The 17,674-nt window shown below is 41.2% G+C and overlaps 1 protein-coding gene across 8 annotated transcripts in view; it reads right to left on the bottom strand.

The window, feature by feature from the left end:
* Window positions 1-17,674, bottom strand: part of chl1b (cell adhesion molecule L1-like b) — a 610,347-nt gene that overhangs the window by 210,276 nt on the left and 382,397 nt on the right. For all 8 annotated transcript variants that reach the window (XM_055647708.1, XM_055647706.1, XM_055647709.1 and 5 more), the window contains one exon: window positions 17,565-17,635. In XM_055647708.1, the coding sequence (XP_055503683.1) occupies window positions 17,565-17,635 (71 nt within the window). The remainder of the gene's footprint in view (window positions 1-17,564; window positions 17,636-17,674) is intronic.

The raw sequence follows: 17,674 nt of genomic DNA on the forward strand, positions 1-17,674 counted from the left end.
AAACACAAAGTGCAGGTGTATCACAACATGTCAGGCAGCATCTGTGGAGGAAATTTAAGTTTTACATCCATTTTTACTGATGCCATCCTATTGGAATATTTCATTCTCTTTCACCCGCCAGTCATCTTTCAAAGATAGACACAAAATGTTGGAGTAACTCAGCAGGTCAGGCAGCATCTCTCGAGAAAAAGGATGGGTGAAGTTTCAGGTCGGAACCCTTCTTCAGACCTATTTCCTATTTCACGTTGCCTGACCTGCTGAGTTAATCCAGCACTGTATGTTTGACTATATTTTTGGGAGTTGCAGGGAGTGCAGCGTAGGTTCACCAGGTTAATTCCCGCGATGGCGGTACTGACATATGATGAAAGAATGGATCGACTGGGCTTTTACTCCCTGGAATTTAGAAGGATGAGAGGGGTTCGTATAGAATCATATCCATTTTCCAGGGATTGGACAGGCAAGATGCAGGGAAAATGTTCCCGATGTTGGGGGAATCCAGAACCCGGGGTCAAAGTTTAAGAATAAGGGGTGGGCCATTTAGTACTGAGATGAGGGAAAAAAATTCACCCAGAGTAGTTGTGAATCTGTGGAATTCTCAGCCATGGAAGGCAGTTGAGGCCAATTCACTGGATGTATTCAAGAGAGAGTTAGATATAGCTCTTAGGGCTAATGGAGTAAAGGGATATGGGAAGAAATCAAGAACGGGGTACTGATGTTGGCTGATCAGCCATGATCACATTAAATGGCGGTGCTGGCTCGATGGGATGAATAGCCTACTCCTGCATCTATTTTCTATGGTTTTATGTTTCTATATTTGAATAAATTTCAAGACCCTGGATATCTAAACATAAATGTTTGTGGGAGCTTGCTGTGCGAAAAGTAGCTCCTGAATTTTCAACATCCTAAAGTACTTCACTGGACGTGGAACAAATTTGAGATACCTGGAAGGGGATTGGAGATTATTGTAAAAATGAAATTTTATTTTTAATTATGTGGGGGAGAAGAAGAGTGAGTTATATTTGCAATATCAAACCTCAGAGGGCAAATTGATGAAATATGTTTTTTTCAAATTCCAACAATGTTATTCGAGTCACTCCAGTCTGTTACTGCCTTGCAATTGACGCAAATCATTTTACATATGACTTTGAAATTTGGAGTAGATCGACAAGGCAGAACTAATTATCTCATTGGCCAAAAAGCATGCACGTTCCTAAAGTCACATATATCATTCAGTCGGCTGAAGTGTTAACTTGATTTTTATTTTAAAAGTTTGCTGTTTTTCCACAAAACATGATCGTGCTGGGAGGGATGGGAGATATAAATGCATTGCTGTATAATAAATTCTATTTTTATTCTTCAGTGCCTACAAAGCAAGCCCAGCTGAATTTCCAAAGAAGCAATTATTTTAAGGTCACTCTGTTCCTTCCACAAGAACAACCATGCAGCTTTAGCCTTTCGGGACTGTCTCTGCATGAAAAAGGACAGTCAGCACCATCTGGCCAAAGAGAATGAAATGCTATAATAAATAAGAAGGCATCTGTAAAAATGGAAGCAAAACCAAGATTAAAAAAAAAGGTGAACAGGAGCTGAAGATCATGAGGTATAATCATGTTCAGCAGGAACAGGTCAGGTGAGAAAGCATTTATCCGAAGGATTGAAAGAAAAAAAATGTATTAAGAAATATAATTCACAATATACTGCGTGAAGTACTCACAAAAAGTTCCAAAAAATATTTTCTGATTACAAACAATAAAATGTATCTGTATCCTTTTCTTGTTTTAATGCCCCATTGTGATTTAAGATATTTCTCATGCTCAGAGTAATAGGAACCCGTGTTTGGGTAATATACAAGAGTTAATCATTTCTAGCAGTGAAATTGGTTATTATGAAGGCATCCAAGTCTAATTAGAGATTTACTACCTGCAGATTGGAAGAATACAAACTAAGTGCACTTCGGAAAATTGGGAATAATACATTTGATTTTGCTCTTTCTTTATTCAAAGCTTCACCGACTGCCAACATTGCATGAACATTGTAAGCGTTGGAGCTGTGACTGTCTATTAGTTGATTTGTTTAGCATTCCAGCAAGGAAAATGTAATCAATATAATGAATGGACTGTATCAAGTTTCAGGGAACAAGAAAACAGATTCCAATACACAGAAACACGAACAAAACAAAACATGCAATGAAAATAGTGTAAAAACAAAATGGAGCTTCAGAAACGTCAAAAAGAAAGAAAGGTTCAAGTTCAAGTGAGTTTATTGTCACGTGTCCCTGATAGGACAATGAAATTCTTGCTTTGCTTTAGCACACAGAACATAGTAGGCACAGGTTGGTGTTTATTCCAATCAAACAAAAGTATACATTATTCAACTTTTTACCATGTATTCCCCACAAAAGCTGTAACTTTCTCTTATCATCAATCCCCTCTAAGAACTGAGTTATCAAGTATAATTTGAACCACTAATTGCAAAGCCAGTAGCAGTATGCAAGTTCTCCCCTGGGAGTGACAAGAGGCGGGTTTGGCCATTGAAACTTGCATTCCTGGGTGTGCATATTTCCGAAGATCTTTCCTGGACCCAGCACACTGATGCAATCATAAAAAAAGGCACACCAGTGTCTACTTCCTGAGAAGATTACGGAGAGTCGGTATGTCAAGGAGGATTTTCTTGAACTTCTACAGGTGCACAGTAGAGAGCATAACGACCGGCTGCACCGTGGCTTGGTTCGGTAACTTGAACGTCCAGCAATGGAAAAGACTGCAAAAAGTTGTGACCACAGTCCAGTCCATCACCAGCTCTGACCTCCCCACCATCGAAGGGATCTATCATTGTCGCTGCCTCAAAAAGGCAGCCAACATCATCGTGGACCCACAACATCCTGGCCACACACTCATTTCACCGTTGCCATCGGGAAGAATGTACAGGAGCCTGAAAACTGTAATGACCAGGTTCAGAAACAGCTTCATCCCTAGAGCCAACAGGCTATTAAACCGGATAGCAAATAAGCTTTGAACTGTAACAGACTATTATTATTATTGCACTATATTTGTTTATTTAATGAGTATGTGTGAATGTGTATATGTACACACACACTGAACTTTTTTTTCTCTCTCCCGTTGTATACTATGTTTACATGTTCTGTTGTGCTGCAGCAAGTAAGAATTTCATTGTCCTATCTGGGACATATGACAATAAAACACTCTTGACTCTTGAATCCTATCTTTGTTCACATGGTACTGGCACGATTGCCCAAAAGGCCAAAATGATGGCCAAGGGGCAGTTTGCTGTGTGATGGAAGATGAAACGCATCCAGCGGCTGTCAGGATGTCAGTGAGATAAATTACCAGACGGCATTCAGAGTGGAGTGGAAGGTGGAGTGGAAGGTGTAACTTGAATTGGTTCGTTCAATCTGTCAGGCAGTGAAGGGCTATCATGTAGAGATACGTACCTCAGGAAATCTGAAAAGATCGTTTCTAGCTGCTTGTCTCAAGTGTTCCTGGTTGTTAGGCAAAAGTATGCCCAATAGCACAGAATATTCATGACCAAACTAGCCAACAGAACGTTCCGAAGTGGCTCCAACACCATCGTTAGACAGAACCTCACCATCTGTAACCTTAGACTGTAACCTTAGACTGCTGAAATACTAAAACCAAGACAGTTCTTGCCGGGTGGCAAAGTGGCACAGTAGTAGAGTTGCTGCCTTACAGCAGCCATGACCCGGATTCGATCCTGATCTGTCCGTACGGAGTTTGTACGTTCTCCCCGTGACCACGTGGGTTTTCCCCGGGTGCTCCGGTTTTATCCCACACGCCAAAGACATACAGGTTGTAGGGTAATTGGCTTTGGTAAAACTTTACATTGTCTCTAGTTTGTAGGATACTGTTAATGTACAGGTTTTGGGTCAGCCCAGCTTGTTTTTGTACTTTACTTCACTGTTAATGATGCTGGTAAACACTTCACTAAGCTCATCTTGCTACCTGATGGTCTATGAGGTGCTGGTCAGGCCACGTTTGGAGTACTGTCAGCAAATTTGGGCCACATATCTGCGGAAGGATGTGCTGGCACTGGAGAGGGTCCAGAGGAGGTTTACAAGAATGATGCCAGGAATGAGCGGGTCAGCTTATGATGAGCTTTTGACAGCACTGGGACACAACGCACTGGAGTTTAGGGTGGACCTCATTGAGGTTGAGGGTGGACCTCATTGAAACTTAGAGGATAATGAAAGACATAGTTAGAGTGGATGTTTCCATTGGTGGGAGAGTCGAGGACCGGACGTCATAGCCTCAGAATTAAAGGAGCTCTTTTAGAAAGGAGTAAGGAGGAGTAGTGGAGGCAGATACAATAGTGGCATTTAAGCTACTTTTGTATAAGACAAAGATATGGATTATGGATTATGGGACATGGATTATATGCATGTAGATTATAGTTGGTTTAGACTTAAATTTGACAAAGAACCTGTCCCAGTGCTTTACTGCAGGTTTTAGTATCTGATTTCCTCTGACATTCTTAACATTTTCCCTCCCAAGTTTCATCTACTTTTATTGGTGGCTGTTTTTTGTTTTGTATACTTACAAGAGAGAGCTAGATAGGGCTCTTAAAGATAGCAGAGTCAGGGGATATGGGGAGAAGGAAGGATTGGGGTACTGATTGGGGATGATCAGCCATGATCATATTGAATTGTGGTGCTGGCTCGAAGGGCCGAATGGCCTACTCCGGCACCCATTGTCTATGGTCTATTGTCTAACACTGTTCAACAAAAGGTTTTAGGTTCTGTGGGCTTCTTCACATAATTGTTGTGCTTCAATTACATTTTGGATTATTATCTATTATCTATTAAATGCTGGAAAAAGAAACCAAAAAAATTATATAACATTTTGATTTAAAACCAGTAATACAATGTGATTTTTAAAGGTATTTATTCATCTTTCGCTTTGTTTTGTGTATGAAGAGAGATTACTCTGACAACACCCATTCACACCGGCTGAACAATGCGATCACCAACTCAGGTATATCCGCAAGGGTGTTTATTTAATGAAGTGCAGAACGATGCACCAGGTGACACAGAGAGAACAGATGGTCAGGAGGAGGGAGGAGGAATGAGGAAATGCAGCAGCATCCATCTTTCCTACTGAGACAAGAGATCCGGAATTCATTAGTACTGCTTCTAAATGAACCATGCTTGAAAGTATAAATAATTGCTCAAGACATTGCAAGCCTTCCCCTGCACCAGCTGATGTTACCTGTACGCACATGATGGATGGGACTTCAAACCAATGGATCACTAAATTATACACAGTAACTCCTTAGGTATTTGAGAAGCAACCTTTGTGAAAAGAAACCTATGCCAAGTGAATAAACCAGAAACAATCTGCATTCCTTTGCTTAGTGTTTTGTCTTGGCCAACTGATAACAGCCATCACTCCCTACTTAATCTATCTTTAGTTTTTAAAATAAGTCATTGTTTATTTTAGTACCACACAAGGACTAGGCTTAGTTCGATTACAATGTTCACATTGTGAAGCTAGTTGCAAATAAATAATTCAAGAACTCGTATTTGTTGCTGCATCAAGTTCTCAAGATTGGGCTCCATCAATAAATAGCTACGGTATGTTTACAATGGGTCTATTCTGGATGCAAAATAACTTATTAGTCATTAAATCTGCCATCTAATCAAACTACTATTGCATCCGTTTCTATTTATTTAATAGATTTTTTAATGTATAGGGCATCAATGTACATTTACTGCCACCCCCCAAACCTTCCCTTCTTATTTCCGTTTGGCTTATAGGAATACATTGACTCACATCCATGTGACTTAAGTTACCTCCAGCATTTCTGCACAATAGATAGAGGATGGCATCATTGAACACACTTTCAAAAAAGTGTATTTTCACAGTTCCAGTTCCAGTTCCAATTAGGAATGGATACCTTCAACTGTAGAAACAACCTTGCAATTGTCGACAAAGTCACCAAACTGAATCAAAATCATTTCAACAAATTAAATTGAAATTAGCGCATTAATTTACCATTATCCACAATCATCTCTGCTCAAAACTATACAGAGTACTGATTAACTGTAAGTAGAAGAATAGAAACACGGAAAGATAGAAAATAGGTGCAGGAGTAGGCAATTCAGCCCTTCGAGCCTGCACCGCCATTCAATATGATCATGGCTGATCATCCAAATCAGTATTCCATACCCCTTGATCCCCTTAGCCACAAGGGCCACATCTAACTCCCTCTTAAATATAGCCAATGAACTGGCGTCAACTACCTTCTGTGGCAGAGAATTCCAGAGATTCACCACTCTCTGTGTGAAAAATGTTCTTCTCATCTCGGTCCTAAAAGGCTTCCCCCTTATCCTTAAACTGTGACCCCTTGTTCTGGACTTCTCCAACATCGGGAACAATCTTCCTGAATCTAGCCTGTCCAACCCCTTAAGAATTTTGTACGTTTCTATAAGATCCCCCCTCAATCTTCTAATTTCTAGCGAGTATAAGCCAAGTCTATCCAGTCTTTCTTCATATGAAAGTCCTGACATCCAAGGAATCAGTCTGGTGAACCTTCTCTGTACTCCCTCTATGGCAAGAATGTCTTTCCTCAGATTAGGAGACCAAAACTGTACGCAATACTCCAGGTGTGGTCTCACCAAGACCCTGTACAACTGCAGTAGAACCTCCCTGCTCCTATACTCAAATCCTTTTGCTATGTATATATATACGCACACGCAGACTTTTTTTGGTGGCATTTACACTACAAACAGAACTCTGTCTGGTTCCAAAATATCAGTATCATGTTTACTCAGCTTACCATCACATCATAATTTTCATTATTTAAGTTACCTGCACCTCAGATAAAAATGTCAATTGAATTCTGGGGCCCGATGACCCACAATGGGCAGAATTTAACAATGAATTTGATTCATTGTGTTAAATCCTATCCCTCAAATCACATTTTTCTCCAGTAGCTGCCTCGTCTCCTGCTGTGCTCTCTCTGGCAGCATTTTGCCCATGAGCCCAGATCCCTGCTCTGCCAATCTTATTCCTACCAAACTAGTGTTAAGGATATTTCTCATCTCAAGCCTCCTGTGTTGTCGAAATTTTCTCATGACGTAAGAGGCCAGTTGGCCGATTGTGTCCAGATTGGCACACATAACAATCCCATTGTTTAAAAGAGTGGAGCAACAGTAATGAGTGATTGCAGATCCACTTCTGGGACCAACAGGCAGAGCATTGCCTATTTTGGGCGCCATCTTGGAATTTAATTGGAAAGCACACAATCAAAAGCTTTTCACTGAACACGTGACACTAATAAATCACTGCTAATACCGCTGTTGTTTCCAAACTACACTGGCTCACAGTTAGTGACAACACTACATATTTAAAATACATGATTAAATCTCCATTCATGGTACGGCCTTCTCTATCTCTGTCACCTACCCAAGCACTCCTAGCTTTTGAGATCTCCATGCATATTTACGATATTCTGACTCCAGCATTTTTATGAATCTTCTCCGCAGATTTCAAGAACTGCCTGTTCAGCAGTTGTGATACCATCATGTCGGATAAATGTTCCAACATGTCGGATATTATCCAACATGTCGGATAAATGTTCCATCGTATTAACATAGTCCCACGGCCCTGCTGCCATAGAGCTGCCAACAAATCAGGAGGGGAAAAAGTACAATTCTTCATTCACCTTTTAAAGTATTTCCCTGAACATTCAGTACGTGAGGGTCCAGATGCATTAGTGGAACCTGAAATATGACCAAACTAGGCAAAAAGAAGGGACTTGTCACCGATTCCTTTTCTGTAGAGATGCTGCCTGACCCAGCTTTCTGTTTCTATCTTCGGCAAAAAGTAGAAATATATTTTTTTTAAAACATTATTAATTCTGTTGAGGAATTACAATCCACATTCATTCAAATAAATGTAAACACCAGAGATTTTGATCAGTAGTAATTATTGTTTTGTATATCTAAAGGTGTTTTACACTGGAATTTTAAATGCATCCGTTTAAGCATCTCCCTCAAGTCTGCAGAAGAAAACATTAACAGTGAAAAGAACTGGTTCACTAACAGACACATCAGGTATTCTATTCTCATGACGTTTGTGCATGCACGAGAATCTCAAAATTGCTGTCAGTTTAATGGTGTAATGATGGCAAACATGGATGATTTTACTGTCAATCCAATGTGACATCCAGGCCAAAATTAATGATACAATATAAAGATGAAACATTGCCTTCATTCTTTGTCCCACAACAAATAACATAACTGTTCTTTATTATCTGGAAAATGTTAACAATTATGAATGCCCCATGCCCCAAACTATCAATAACTGGACGTGCCAGCAAAGATTAACATTTCTGAGCATGGATGACAAAGAAAGCAATGTGGATATCAAGGTCTGGACAAGGCAAAAGCATTTCACAACTGCGCCAACAGACAACAAAACTACATGGTACCATCGCTAAGGCAAGTGTATCTAGAGAAGGTGAGAGTCCAGATGCAATTAATAATAATACAATTATGACGTTCCATGCGGTGCTGTGCATCCAAGCAAGATACTAAAGGAAGGCTTTATTCATATGGAGCAACAGATCAACAATTTTCATTTTATTTTCAAAATATATTCAAAGGTACTTATTCTCATACTGAGTGTGTTTATGGAAGTCCCAGGGTAGTACTCTGGAAGTGTAAGATAGCTAAGTGGTTCTGGTGTGTGAAATCACTCTACATTGAGTGCGTTGATGATTTTAATTTATAAATTGAGCCCAAAAACTTGACTAAAAGGTACCTTGGGAACTGATGGAAGAGTACCACAGGAACTGACTGAGTGCTTACTTCAATAATTCCAGTTGCTTGAGGGGATCTGAAAACAAAGGCTTCAGTGGTTTGCAAAGTAAACAATAAAGCAATGGCATCATTGTGATGTGGGCGGCTCCTCAAATGGCTCAGCTGGGAAGGAACAAAGAACAATACAAAGCAATCAGTTTTATTCGTCACTTGCACATAAAGTGCAAGTGAAATGAATTTGCCAGCAGCGGTACAATGAAAAAGAACACACAAAACACACTAAAAATGTAACACAAACATCCACCACAGCATTCATCACTATGGTGGAAGGCACAAAATTTGGCCAGTCCTCCTCCATTTCCCCCCATGGCCGGGACCTCAACCCTTCATAGCCGTCGCTGCAGGCGTCCAGATGTGCAGACAAGGTAAAAAGTCCAGGTAAGTCCTGAATCGGTGCCTCCCCACCGGAGACCACGGCTTCAGGTTGGTGTAGGCCGCAGGCCGGAGGTCGGAGATTTAAAGTTCCCGTCGCGCAGCAGCCAGAAGCACCGCAGACCGCAGGGTCGGCGATCGAAGCTCCCTCCAGGGATCCCTGGTGAGGGACCCCGCTCCTGATGGTAAGTCCACGCCGCGCCTGCGGTAGAAGTTGGCCGCGGGCCGGTAGTCGGAGCTTCTTCTCCTCCCGGGTCCCCAACGAAGGATCCCAGGCCGCAGACGCCGTGCCAGCTGGAGCTCTGCAGACAGCGGCTTCAGGCTGCCGCGGGCCAGCGAACGGAGTGCTCCCCTCCGGCAAGTGCTCGCACGCTCCACGCCAAGAATCCGCGCTGCGCCCGCTGCTGAAGCCCCGGACACGTCTCCGGGAAAGGCCGCACTGATCCTTGCTGTTAGGCCACGGGGAGGCGACATGGAAAAAGTCACCTCTCCATGGAGGAGGCGACCAAAGCGGTTTTCCCCTTACCCCCCCACCCCCCCCCCCCCCCCCCCCCATACAAGACAGACAGAGAAACATTAAAAACCCACATTAAGACATAATAAAAAAACAAAAAAAGTAGAAAGAACTGACACGCTGCTGTCAGGGCGACCAGCTTGCAGCGCCCGCTACATCTTACAGCATTAATTTATCCTCCATATAGTAACAAACTAGAATCCTCAATCTGCCTTTTTGAACTGACCAGTGCTCATTCCACTCCACACCATTATATATCTTGCAAGCTCTTAATTCTCTTTGTTACTTGCGTCGGTATGATCCAGTAGCATTGATAATTCTTCTATACAACATCAGCCAAAAAGTACTTCCCAATAAATGCTGTCCATCACTCAAAGCATTTGTTGGAGGTTGTCTTTGGGAGAATCAGTGAATTTTCAAACAATATAAGGTGATCTCATTGAGATGTACAGGTTTTTAACAGGGATTAAGGATATTTGTCAAGGGGATGTTTTGTCCAGTTGGAGAGTCCAGAACATGGGAGAAAGTCTCAGATGTTTCTTTAGGCTTTGTGTTGGAAATCTTTGAAATGTCCTATTTCAGAGAGCTGTGGATGCTTGGTTAGGTGTATGCTTTTTAGATCCAAAGACTTTTAGCATTGGAGGAGTTGAAGGATATGGAGATTGGGTGGCAAAGTGGATGAAGCACAGATTCAGTCATGATATCGAGCAGTACCTGGAGGCATGAATCCTACTCCATCTGCTACTTATGTGCATCGTATATTCTTTGAATGCACACCATTACTCTCACTCAAATACTTTAGTTCATTGAGGGAGAACATTGGAGGGAGAAGAAGAATGGTATTCTAGCCAACGTCATTAATTCCTGTAGAATTAGTAAATCTGGGGCTCAGGCAGATTTATTATTCAACCTGACCACTGGAAATGGAGTGATGAATCTCACAAGCAATGAGCAGGAAGCCGTATGGTATACAGAGCAACCAACAATCTGATGGAGGAACTCAACGAGTCGAGAGAAATATAGTGGTCGACATTTTGGGTTGGGGACCTTCATAAGTTTGTATGTGATAGGAGCAGAATTAGGCCAATCTGCCCATCAAGTCTACTCCATCATTCAATCATGGCTGCTCTATTTTCACCTCTCTTCCCTTTCTTCTGCCTTATCCCCATAACCCCTGATATACCAATCAAGAATCTATCCATCTCTGCCTTAAAAAATATCCATTGACTTGGCCTCCACAGCCTTCTGTGGCAATGAATTGTACAGATTCACCACTCTCTGACTAAATAAATGTCTCATCTCCTTCCAAGAGGAAAGTCCTTTAACTCTGAGGCTATGACCTTTGGTCTTAGACTCTCTCACTAGTGGAAACAATGAAAGACTAATTTAACCCTCCTCACCTTGATCCACCAATTGCTTGCCAGCTTCTGCATCACCTCTGTCATCTCATCTTTGTATACTGCATTCTTCCCTCTCCTCTTTCAATCCGTAAGATGGGGCTGTCTTGAGTCTTATATCTCAGGTCAAGCATGGTCAAGGAAAGCTACTGATGACCACCAATCAATCTCTTCCAGTTTGATGAATTATTATTCCTCCATAGTGACCAAGCCTTGGAATAAGTCCTGAAAGTATCTTGCCCACAGAAAGTCCTCTGGCTTGTGGATTGTGTTGCCCATTCCCTACCAATGCTTGGGCATTGATAATGTCATTTAACCTTGAGATGTAGTAACTGTTCATGATCTAAGAACTCTGCAGCGAGGGAAGCCAGGCAGAGCAGGAAAGCTGAACGTTTGTTCATTCTCAATGTTGTCATTGCAGGCAGGCAAAATGGGTGACCTTTGCAAATATGTTTTCAACTGGTAACTTTGTATATTTGTATGCAACCAACTACAAATTACTTTGGAGTTCTCAAATCATCCAGAGGCCCAAAACCGTTTCTCCACAGTGACTTTAACAGTCATTGATATTGCATCCAGTAAGGATCAGGTCTTGTTCCAACAAAAGAGAAATGGTAACTTTATTAATTCATAGTTCCCTTTATTCCCAATCAAGGTTATAACGTAGGCACATCCATGTGACTTTGATATCACTCATCATTATTAGTAGCATGAAGTCATTCCCTATCATGCATGTTCTGAAGTGGTTTTGAGTGAAAAGCTCCAAAACGCTGGTGGAGCGGAAACACGGGGAAAGGGATAGATATTTCTAAACTTGGATGGCATGTGACCAGGAATCAAACGTGTTCATTCCCAATATGTGACAGATCTTAATGACCGCTGGAAAATATAGCTTACAGATACATTATTCTTTTGAAGTGGAGAGACGGGAACATTGCTCAGAGAAAGATTTTTTCATGATACTACATCATGATAGTACATCATTATCTTGTTACACCTCCTCGATGCAAGAGATCTCTCTCTGACTGCCCCAAGTTGTACTGGAAGCTGGTCTTCTGTGGAAGCATCCGTATTCTCACCGTGGCATGACACCATTGATTCTGGCAGATCCAAACTACATCCATCGAGTACAACGAGCTCCCTATCCCCACTTTGCTACCTAAACAAATCTATAAACAATTAAGGATCCCGTTCAATTGACTACATACATGATAGCCACCTGCTGCTAGAGTCTGGCTTCCTTTGGATACCTGCTGTGTATTAAGTGCCTGTGTTTTCCTGTAGTTGAGTTTAGTTAAGAGACAGCGTGGAAACAGACCCTTTAGCCCAGCGAGTCGGAGCTGACCAGCTATCCCCGCACATTAACACTATCCTACACACACTTGGGACGATTTACAGTTTTAACAATCAAATTTGCCTACAAACCTGTACGTTTAGAGTGTGAGAGGAAACCAAAGCACCCAGAGAAACCCCATGCAGTTCACAGAGAGAACGTACAAACTCCATACAGAGAGCACCTGAAGTCAGGATCAAACCTGGGTCTCTGGTGCTGTAGGGCAGCAACTCCACCTCTGTGCCATCGTGTTGGTAACATTTGTGACAAATGACCATTGCAAGGAGATTGACTTCACCCCTGTGGTATTATTTTCCACAAAGTAGCATAATTATGTCACAGGTAACACATCAATGCCATGACTGTGAATCATGCCCAAAATTGTCCACCATTGTCAACTGGGAGTAGAAAAAAATATGCAGTGCACAAATGAATTTCAAGGCGAAAACTTCTAAAGTGTTAAAGAAATCTCAGAAATGTCTAAGTAACCTCATGACACAGGAACTGTGTACATGTTCAATCCTGGGAGCAGGCAAAAGAACAGCTATGAGTGAAAGTTATTTATTAGTATATATCCCAGAGTCCAGGGAGGATTCACTTGTATGTTGCCAAGGCTTGGAGAATGTTAGTTACAATGAAAGGCCAGCTAGCAGGGGTTGTGTTATTCATATTTAAAATGGGTGAGGTGAGATTTAATGCAAGTCTTTAAAATTACAGTATGAGCACTAAAAGGACCATTTTCTTTTACGGAGCTACCTAGGTGGTATGAATCTAACCTATGATTAGAGAAGAACTGAGAATGTGTTTTGAAGGGGCAGCATGGTGAGGTAGAGCTACTCTCTTACAGCACCAGACACCTGGGTTTGATCCCGACTACGGGTGCTTGTCTATACAGAGTTTGTATGTTCTCCCCGTGACCTATGTGGGTTTTCTCTGAGATCTTTGGTTTCCACCCACACTTCAAATACAGGTTTGTAGGTTAATTGGCTGGATATAAATGTAAAATTTTCCCTAGTGTGTGTAGGGTAGTGTTAATGTGAGGAGATCGCTGGTCGGTGCGGACTGGGTGAGTCGAAGGCCCTTTTTTTGCACTGAATCTCTAACCTAAACCTTGTGCTGATCTGGAACTCACAGGCTGAAAGGGTGACACAGGGAGAAACATCAGCATGTTTAAAATGTACTGTTAAAGAACAAAAGTGCCTGAACCATAATGGAGCAACATGGTTAGTGCTACTGCCGAGCTTCAGCTTAGGTGATAATGCAATACTATTTACCCTCCCCCCCTCCCTCTCTCTCTCTCTCTCTCTCTCTCTGTCCCCAAAGACTGGAGAGTTGAGGAGAAGGAGCCGCTGGTGAAGTTGGACACGCGGAATCAAAGGTGGTCGGGCGAGGAGAGGGATGTGAGTTTGTGGGCCGAGCCGGTCGAGGGCAACGGAGGAGGCCCTGCAGCACCCTGGGCCTTTTCTGGGCTGACCAGGATAGGGGGGCGTTCCAGTGCACCCAGCATGTGGACCAGATTTTCAACTTTGAACTTTTTCTTGGTGTAAATGGTGCCATAATATGGCAATTTATGCACGTGTAAACTATGCAAAAAGAATTTCACTGTGGACTGAATTTCACTGTGGACTGCATGCAAGACAATAAAGAACTATTAAAGAACCATTTGAGCCATTGGAGTAATTGCAAATAAAAGCTTTTCACTGTTCCTTGGTACATGACAATAAACTAAACTGAAACTGAGTGTGCATGTCTTCCAAGTTCCTGTGTGGATTTCCCTCGGGTACTGTGCTTTCCTCCCACATCTCAGAGACACTGTGGTAAATCAATTAGCAACTGCAAATTGTCTTTGTGTGGAAGGGTGAGGGAAGGTTTGGGGAAAGAGGTGATGTGCATATGACAGGAAGGTGTAGCAGGAAAGGGACTGATATGGATGATGAGCTGAATGGCCTTTTTCTACATCATGAGAAATTTGAGATATACGGCTCCCGAACTTTGGAACTGTTTAAATAGAAGTATTTTTCCGGGGCACGGTGGTTCAAGTGATTCCATATCACTGCAGTTCCTTCAATTGGTGCTCTATTCTTATCCTGGTTTCACAGTCAAGTTCCACTGAAGACAAGTTAATGTCAATGCAATACTCCTTGACTGAGTGACATGCCTGAAGTGGCAACCCACCAGTGTTCCTATTTTTAAGAACTTGCTCGACTTGCAAATTAATTGCTATTAAAACCAGTCACAGGAAAATTAGCTCAGTTATTAAACCTGTTAGCAATGTGATAATTGGTAGTATCTGCCAATCAACCTCTCTGGATGGAGAGTTTACAAGTTAGTCTGTAGTCTCGGTGTTGCTTTTCTGTATCCGACTTGACATTGATTTACCCATTCCAATTCATCCTGATTCTCAGTCATTTCTCAATTTATTGTCAGGTTTTATACCTTATTGATTGAAACTGTTGGCATGAAAGTTACAGACATGCAAAATCCTCTCCAGCTTCTCACACTAGGGCATATAGATTTTGGAGCAAATGTCATACAAATGCAACACAGATGAGATGTTCTGCCCCAGAAAGCTTTGGACTATTAATAATGCTGAGACAAAGTAGATGTGTGCTTCAATGCTCTGTGGAAGTTTATTTCCAAGTTATGGCGTCCCACTATTTGTAATAGTCACCTTTTTTTTCCGTCTTGCCATTTTGGGTGGCACAGTAGTAAAATTGCTGCCTTACAGTGACAGGGATCCGGGTTTGATCATGACTACGGGTGCTGTCGGTACGGAGTTTGTACATTCTCCCTGTGACCACGTGGGTTTTCTCCAGGTGCTCTGATTTCCACCCACATTCCAAAGATTGATAGGTATGTAGGATAATTGGCTTTCGTAAAATTGTTAAATTGTCCCTGGTGTATCGGATAGGGTTAGTGTACTGGGTGATTGCTGGTCGGTGCGGATTCCATGGGCCGATGGGCCTGTTTACGCGCTGCATCTCTAAAGTCTAATTGACATAGATTAAATCATGTGAAGTTGCTAAATTGGCAAAACCTAGTCAAAGTAAACCAATATTCAGGAATTATACTTAACAATACATTTTGTAACAACAACAACTTTTAATATTGTGACGAGAAGTCCCAAGGCATTCTGCAAAAATGTTAACAAACGGTGACACTGTATTTCCTTCCGTCTGCACTGTATAAGTTTTGACCTGGGCAGGACTGATCATTTAGAGTAAGAAAAATAACTTAATTGGCTCCCATCCCATGACCTGAATCATTTATTCCTCTACCATCACCAACTCACAGTAGCTACAGTAAATACAATGGAAAAAACGTGCACCTTTTTTCACCTCGTCTGCTCTGCCAGCAGTTCCCAAACCAGCTGCCAAGAATGACAAGGGAAGATGGCACAGGGGAAGATCAGCAGAATGTCACTCTTCAATCCCGCACTAACCCAACATGGAAATACATTAAAAAATGTTTCTTCATTGCTAGCGTATCTAAATCCAGAGGTTCACTTCCCACCATTACCATAGACTGCTTAAAAAAGACCCACCAGCACCTTGTCAAGGTCATGTAAGAATGAGCGATAAATAATTGCTTTGTCAATGATCTCTAGAAAATTATAAATAAATTAAAATAATATCCCTTCAAACAAATTATTTATTAAGATCTTACAAATATCCAATTTTAACACATAGTGCAGGATTCATGAGAAAAGCAGAGAAATTACAACATTTAAAATGTATGTAATGATTTGATTGTAGTCATTTAATTTATATTGTACCTTTTTAATCCCTTTAATTTTCTGTCAGCGATTCTTTTATACACCAGGACCTGGCTTTTCACTATCGTGGGGGATGCTGTGTACATCATCGAATGGAACAACAAGAGATGCTGTGTACTCACTCATCATCGAAGGGAACAACAGAAAGTGCTACTCCATAAAGGCAGCCGGTGTCATTAAAGTCCCTCACTACCATGAGCACATTCTCATTTTACTCCTTACATCAAGAAGAAGGTACAGGATCCCAAAAACTGCTTTTGTGAGTATTGCTTCTTCCCAACAACCATCGGGCTTTTGAACACAACACAGCTGCACAATGGTAGAGTGCGAAATCTGACTACGGGTGCCATCTGTATGGAGTTTATATGTTCTCCCAGTGACGCAAGAGTTTTCTTGCGGATACGCCGGTATCCTCCCACAATGCAAAGGCATACAGGTTTCTAGGTTAATTGGCTTTGATAAAATTATAAATTGTCCCAAGTGTGTGTTTGATATAGTGTACGGGGTGATCACTGGTTGGCGTGCACTTGTGGGCCGAAGGGACGGTCTCAACGCTATATCTCTAAATTCTAAAGTAAAGTTTAAATAGCAGACCAACCGATGAACTATGAACTATCGTTACTTGCACAAAGGACTGGTTTTTTGTACTCGTATCAAGGTTATTACTTTATTGAATTTTTAACAAATATCTTCTCTAATATCTGTGTGTATTACGTTTACAAGCCTATTAAGCTGCTGCATTTACAAGCCTATTAAGCTGCTGCAAGTAAAGATTGCATTGTTCTGTTAGTACATATGACAATTAAACACTTGATTTTGGGCCTCTGTTATACAAATAACCACGCAAGTATATACCACAAAACTCCAGTTTCACTGCAGAGCTGAATTCAAACTAAGTGTTGAACTGAGAAATGGGTACACAGATCATCACATTTAATTCACAATACACTTCATTTTCTCCTGTTACTTATTCCATGAATATAAATTGTAATGGGAAACAGTTGGTCCACAATCTAGCTTAAAGAAACACATTTGTATTCTTGGATAAAGATGAACATTCCAAATGCAAATCCAAATGTTATCATTCTGCTGTAATGCATCTTGCCAATACTTAAATAAATGTCTGCTGATTTCCTTTAGTGTTTTTGCAGTGATTCAATTGGAAGATGTGACATTTTTCACAACATTGAACAGATGATAAAGAAACTCCAATAATTTTGATATTCTGATAATTATATTTGAAGATGGTATTGAAGGTTTTCAGCACCAGTAATAAATTCCATGCTGACATTCAAACAAATACATTTTCTTACCTCCCATGAAATTTTCATATTGTTGATATTTGTTCCTTCTCCTTTGACATTTTTTGGATTCTTCTCAGGAGCTGAATAAAATACAATCAATGAAATGAAGACATTCAATT

This window comes from Leucoraja erinacea, chromosome 16 (assembly GCF_028641065.1).
Source record: "Leucoraja erinacea ecotype New England chromosome 16, Leri_hhj_1, whole genome shotgun sequence".
Lineage (NCBI taxonomy): Eukaryota > Metazoa > Chordata > Chondrichthyes > Rajiformes > Rajidae > Leucoraja > Leucoraja erinaceus.